Source organism: Camellia sinensis, chromosome 1 (genome assembly GCF_055761805.1).
Source record: "Camellia sinensis isolate YWXY chromosome 1, ASM5576180v1, whole genome shotgun sequence".
Lineage (NCBI taxonomy): Eukaryota > Viridiplantae > Streptophyta > Magnoliopsida > Ericales > Theaceae > Camellia > Camellia sinensis.
This window is the reverse complement of record NC_138961.1, coordinates 136,671,495-136,678,825: the sequence shown is the minus strand read 5'-3', so window position 1 is coordinate 136,678,825 and position 7,331 is coordinate 136,671,495. Positions and strand designations below refer to the sequence as shown.

Sequence of the window (7,331 nt, the reverse complement as noted above, 5' to 3'; positions counted from 1 at the left end):
TAATATTGAGTATGTTGGACTTTTATGTTGGACTCATTATTTGGACTTTTATTAATATTCTGTTAGACTTTTATTATGTTGGTCTTTGTTAGTTCAATGGTTGAATGGTTGGTGGGTAGATGGCATTTATTCTTGGATGCAATTTTTATTAGGTCGATGCCATTTGAATGGTAGGTGGCGTTGATTTCAATCTTGAATATGAATGGTAGGTGCATGGTTAAGACTTTTATATATGTGTAGATGTTCTAGCTGCTGTTATTATGAGAAAGGTTGAATCTCTTGTGAGATTTAGGTTGTTGTGTGTAAATAAGTAAAGGCTGAAATTTTTATTAAGGTCCCATGTTCCCTGATTTGTTTGCCTTCCCTCTCATATAGCCTGGTCTTATTTGCTGCTGCTGTACTGCATCTGCTTACTGTGGAGCATTGGCTGCACAAGTTAGTTCAAATTTTGAAGTTAAAGGTACCAAATTTTTTTTCTTTACATTTTTATTAGTTTCTCCACATTCCATGGTACCAAATAATCAAAACTGATTTCTAAAGATGGCTCATCATTTATCTGTAAACTTCTTTATGTGTTGAATTACATGGCGCCTATGGATACCAAATAACTTTTCTAATATATATTGTGCATTTGCACAGATACACTTTGGGTCAAGTTGGATAGATTATGCATATAAAATCATTAGGTCATCTAACCAAGCTATTATGAAGAAGAAAGAATTTATTGTCCAATGCTCTAATTTTTTAACCAATTAGACTAATGTGCTAATGTATTTAATTTGTCCTCTACTATGAAATTTTTTGTATTTTTTATTTCTTTCTCATTATTAGGCTGATTGTTTCTTATCCATTATGAAGACTAGCTTTTGTTTCTTACCCATAGTAGGCTGACTTGTAACCATTGAACCAGTGATCCCATATGAAGTAAGCGTGAGTAAGGCTAGTAAATGCTTTTGGTTGATTTGTAGTTAGTCAAATAATGTCTTAAGGCTTAAAGTAATTATGGGAATTACTATTCTAGTTTTCACATATTTTGGGGAAGTTTGGTGTCAGCAAATATATTGATTTTTGTAGTTTTTATTTAGCAAATATATTTGGGAATTCTTGTAGTTTAGAAATTTGTACTAATGTGTGTTCATTTCATTATTGTAATAGTAAATAAGAAGCCTTTAAATGAGTAGGTATTTTGGAGATGAGTAACAGTGGTGACGATGAATGGAATGATGATCATGATGATGAAGCTACTAAAGATGAAGATGAAGGCAGCGCATCGCAAACCCAACAAAATAATAATATGCTCTTAGCAACAGGCGGCAACAGTTGCAGTCACATATGCGACAAATTATTTGATAAAAGAACCATGTAGGACATCTTTTTTAACATGGTGGAAGTGGATGGTCGAATTACAAGAAGGGAAGCGAACAAGAATATTTTAAAAAATTTGAATGGAAAGAGAGGTATTTTTATCAATTGTGTGATTTGTTACAGAATAACTATGGCCTTCAAACTAGACGAAAAGTCTCGATTCAAGAGCAGGTTGTAAATTTTTTGTATATTGTTGGCGGTGACATTCGAAACAAAAATGTTCAAGAAAGATTTCAACATTCTGGAGAGACAATTTCAAAATACTTCAAGCTGGTGTTAAAAGCTGTTACAATGATGTCTATTAATTAGAAAAGGCCTCAACCGAGAAACGGTGTGCATTCATATATTAGAAGTAATCGCAGATACTATCCTCATTTCAAGGTAATAATTAACTACAAGTGGAACTTGTGTGTTACATATAATTAATGTTGTTAGGATATTTTTAATAATGAATAAATATATTTTTATTCTCAATTTTGTAATAGGATTGTATTGGAGCAATTAACGGAACACACATCAAAGCATATATATCTCCAGATAAGCAACCTCGTTTGATAGGTAGAAAGGGGTATGCGACTCAAAACATAATGGCCACATGTGACTTCGATATGTGTTTCACATTTTGCTTCCCAGGATGGGAAGGAAGTGCACACGATAATCGGATCTTCTTAAATACAATTAGGAATCCTAGTTATAATTTTTCAAAACTAGAAGGAGGTAACTGTTTTATATTTGATTGCTACAGTATATGCACCACACTCACATCTTCATATTTATTTTTACATTTTTAATTGCTTGCATTAATTTCATTTTGGAATTTTGAAATAGATGACTTTTACTTGGTGGATGTTGGGTATCCAAACATGAAAGGATATCTTGCACCTTACAAAGGAGAGAGATACCATCTAACTCAATTTAAACATGGTCAACCCCCCCCCCCCCAAAATGCACAAGAAAAATTCAACCAAGCACATTCATCACTTAGAAGTGTAATAGAAAGAACGTTTGGCGTTTGGAAAGCAAGGTGCCGATGATAAAGGATATCTCACCAAACTACAAGTGGTCGACCCAAGTCAAACTTGTTTGTGCAACAATGGCAATTCATAATTTCATCAGATGAAATTAGTTCCGCGATATTGCATTTGAATCTTATGATAGATTCACAGATTATGAGCCTAATGAAGAGGAAGGATCTTCATCTCAACAAGCACGCCATGGAAATGATGTTACAGGTGATGACAACGAAATGGAAGAAAGGAGACATAATATTTGTATGTCAATTTGCAGACGAAATTAGGAGTTCTTTAAATATCTAGGAAGTTTTATTTTTATTGCCTTAATAGTAATTTATTGTATTTTGATTGCAATGACATTTTCTTGTTCCCTTGTGCACCTAATATTTTAAAAAATAAAATAAAATAAAGAAAATTAAGGTAATGGAAAAATGTACCAAATTAGGTACTAATTATATCAAATTTCATTAATGAAATAACTTTTTCAAAATTTAAAGTGAAGAAAATGACAAAATTACAATTTTTATGTTCATAAGGGCAAAAATGACAATTACACAGCAAAAAGTTATTTTACAGCTTATTTACCAAACACTACTCTATTACTTAAATTCATAATCCCACAGCTGCACCAAACAGGTTACCAGCTTATGTTTATAGCTGTAAGTTATAATCTGTTAAGTTATAATCTATAATCATTTTCCCACAGCTCTACCAAACGGGGCTTATGTAGATTTTAACTTGAATAGTTTTAAAAAAAGTATACATTCTTAATGTAAAAACCCGACAAAGTATATACATAACATCATATCACAATTCACAAATGACAGAGATTACATTTTACATAATGTTACTATTAAAATTACATACTGTCACCACCAAAATGAGTAACATGGTACATCTTGGGATTCAAATTGTTGAGCTTGATTGTTGCTACTATCTTCATTCCATCCACTAGGAAATATATAAATAAATGTTGTCATCTTGTTGTCCCTTTCTGTTTGGTGGACTGGGGGAGAAAAAGGATACCTTGGTTGAAAATGATCAACATACTCTTCTTAAGTTTGTAGATAATCTAGCAAAGCATATCCTAGAGAACCATATTGTTGACAGGGCCAAGGGTAATTTTATTGAGGCGGGTAAGGATAGCTTTGGCTATCACTGCTAAAGGATGGGTAAATGTGATAAGGGTAACTTTGACTATTATCAAATGAATCAAATTGTTGTTCTCTGCTTCTTCTTATTCTTCTTTCATCCCTACGTGTATCATTACCACGAAACCCCCTAGGCAGTTAGGGTAAGGGTATAACAGGTTCTCCAACGTTATAATGTCCTTTAACATTACATAATCCAAATCTTCCAATGAAATCTTCACTTCCTACACCAAAACTAGTACCAGTACCATCACCACCACCACCACTGTGGCCGCCACCGTGAGAAGCGCCTCCACCATCACTATCATCACCTCCTCCATCAAATGGTGTCTCAAACCACTACTATTACCACTTTGAGTTGGAAAAGGAGTTGAGCTTTGAGAAGTGCGTCGAGCTTGATATCTATGGGTGCCACCATCATCATTTTTGTTGCTATCGTCGTCGTTGCACCACCACCGTCGCCGCCACCATCACCATCATCATCTAAGACCAAATCTAGTTATTCAAAATTATCCACACCATCTAGAACAGGATTTTTCCTTTCTTCTATCCATGGACTTATTGGATCATCTTCGTCAAATATGTGATCCAAGTTAATAGGATTAATGATCCTGTCAATCTCCTCTTGGCTTCTTCTTTTAACGTGTCTCAATTTTAATCTTATGTTGTAAGTGATGAAGACTAATTTTTGAATTTTCTTATATTTCAATCTATTCCTCGTCTTCATATGGATGAGACTAAAAGTACTCCAATTACATTCATAGTGAGATGATGTGGTGGTTTGACTTAACACTTTCACAATTATTTGTTGAAGTTCAATAGCACAACTACCATGAAAAACCCACCACTTAGCAAAAAAAATTACATTACATTAGTTACAAGTCAAAATAAGATAGAAAATTATTTAAGTATTCATGTATTGTAAATTTGTAATTTTAAAAAAAAAACCTGGATTTAATTGTTTCCATATTTTTTGTGCTAAAGGAGTTCCAAAAGTTTCTTATTTATCTTGAAATAGCAAAAACTACTATTAGACTTATTTATTTTGATGATTTATTTAATTATGTTTTAATTTATTTGGAAAAGAAAAATAGAATCAACATTTATTTTGATGATTTTATGTTTTAATAAAATCAAAATTTATTTTGTCCTATTATTTCTCACTTAAACCTTTATCCTAAATGTTGTTAGAATGTATTTAATATTTAATTAAATCAGGAGTTCAAACAGCCCAAAGCAGAGGTTCAATCAGCTCAGCAGAACAGCAGTTCAAAAGGTTCAAGTAGAAGATATTCAAATTTGTAATGATGGAGTGGAAGATATTCAAATTGGTAATGATGAAAGTACAATGGCTATAAACGGCTATAAAGGTTCAAAAGGCCAAAAGGTTCAAAAGGTTCAAGTGGAAAATATTCAAATTTGTAATGATGGAGTGGAACATATTCAAATTGGTAATGATGGAAGTACAACGGCTATAAATGGCTATAAATTCAAATGACTACAACGGCAATAAACGGCTATAAATTCAAATGAATACAACGGCTATAATTTTCATTATATATACCAAAGCCTCTAATGTAAACAAGTTACAAAAAACCTGAAAATATCTATTCTCAAAAATTATACACTGAGCCTTATAGCATTAAGCTCATCTTTCCTGTGTGAGATTTACAGAAAAATCAAAGTTTCATTTTATATATCTATCTTTGAGAGATATTTATTGTAAGCTTTCTTTTAAAGTAAAAATACCATTTCATCTTGTAAAAGTGTTGTAAACACTGTGTTCTTGAAATCTTGAGAGTGATTGTGAATCACCTAAGATTTGCAAAGGTTTGGGCTTGTGAAGTCCGTGTAAAATCCGTGGAGGATTGCTCCATTTGTAAAGAGGTTGCTAGCACCCCTGTGAAGCTAGAAGATAGTGGAAAATCTCAAGTGAAGCTTGAGGAGTGGATGTAGGCTTGGTTGAAACCGAACCACTATAAATCTGTTTGTCTCCTCTTCCCTAATCTCTTTACTTTCCTACTACTGCTATAGCTATCTAATATTCATGTGTTAATCATTTGATTTACCATGTATGTTAGTTATACTTCATTGTTATTTTGCTCGATCATTTATTGCTAAGTTCATCATTGTGCTTATTAATAATTTGTTGTACTAGTAGTTAATTTTATTGGGGTATTATTAATTTTAATTATAAAAATCTAATTCACCCCCCTCTCTCTCTCTCTCTCTCTCTTAGGTTGTCTTTTGGGTAAAAACTACAATTTGTGACAATCATTAGAAGTAAAATTTACAAAGGTAAATAATTACTATTAAAATTTAAATACTTGGTACGTACTTTATTTGTTGCTTTTACTTAAGCATCTATATTAGGCTCCAATCTAGTAATTACTTTTTTAACACCATCCATCACTTCTCTTATTATTTCATTGGATGAGGTAACACCATATTGAAATTAAGGATTTTAAAAAAATCCTTCAAAAATAAAATTGTAATTAGTAATTAAAAGTAATATATATTTTATAATTGAAATCGTAACACTCACCAGCTGTATGCAAATCTTGGTGTAATTGAAAAGACCATCAAGTATCAATAATTTTCTAATAGTCGGTGTAGTAATGACAATCTATTTTAATTGCCAACTTTGCTCTATCTATAGCTTCATATATGAGCCCTATTGTTGGTTTTTCATCCTCATCAACCAACCTCAATACTCTTACTAGTGGCTCATGAACTTTACAAAGTTCTGTTACTTTTTTCCACTCATCACTATTAAACATAGCTCTCAATTGTTGTTTATATCTAACAATACTCTCAATGGCAATAAAATTTGTAGCAAATCTAGTGATGGAAGGTTGAAGCAATTCTCTATCTCCAGTGAATTATCTTTTAAATTCAACACCCATCTAGTATTATAAATGAAATTGGTAATGGTTTTACCATCTTCAATCACCTTTATTGCACTTTTCTTGTGGAATATGTCTTTTAGTATAAAATCGATACAATATGTCGAACAAGCTGTCCAATATAAATATTTTCTTTTTCTTATCAATATTTTGCCAACAGCTTTCAGTGCAGGTTCATTATCAGTCACTAATTGAACAACGTATTGCTCTCCAATTTCATCAACAACTTTATCTATCAGCCCAAAATAATATTCAGCAGTCTGACTAAGACTATTAGAGGCATCAATTGATTTGTGAAATATAGTACCTCTATTGCAGTATACCAAGAAGTTGATGATGTGTTGTCTAGTTAGATTGCTCCAACCATCATACATGATAGATGCACTTCTCTCTTCCCAAATTCCCTTGAATAATCCTATCCATTTCGTCATTTCATCATGCTCCATGGCCAAATATACTTCAGAAACTTCATCAGTACTAGAACCTTTTACTCCTAGCCCTACTTTAGCAGCAATATCAAGCATGGATTGTTTATACTCTGAATCAACTGTATTGAATGGAATATGATTGTAGAGTATATGCTTGGACACCGTCCCTCCCAACATCTGCCTTAACTTTTGTAAATTCATTGTAGAGGTTTTTCTACTGTTTTGAAATCTTGCTCTTTTAGAGTTCTGCATCCATTGCTCTTAACCTTGCTTTAAGAGCATTCTCCTTAATCCAATTACCCAATTATGTCCACTCCTACCAGTTTCACGCACGGATTACGATTGACCAAAAAGCCCACTAATACCAAACCCTTTTGGCTTTCTTTGAACACTACCCCTTGTACAAGAACTACCACCTACATCATATTGTGATCCATGACCTTCAATACCTCGTCTAAATATTTGTCT

At 32.6% G+C, this 7,331-nt stretch overlaps 1 protein-coding gene across 1 annotated transcript; it reads right to left on the bottom strand.

Annotated features, from left to right (window-relative positions):
- Window positions 1-6,314: 6,314 nt before the first annotated feature.
- LOC145820041 (uncharacterized) lies at window positions 6,315-7,064 on the bottom strand. Its single transcript, XM_082914433.1, has one exon. It carries the CDS (start codon window positions 7,062-7,064, stop codon window positions 6,315-6,317), a length of 750 nt encoding a protein of 249 aa, XP_082770559.1.
- Window positions 7,065-7,331: the final 267 nt, after the last annotated feature.

What these genes read in the sequence shown, in the direction of transcription:
- LOC145820041 (XM_082914433.1), bottom strand. Translation starts at nt 7,064, where the DNA reads ATGAATTTACAAAAGTTAAGGCAGATGTTGGGAGGGACGGTGTCCAAG.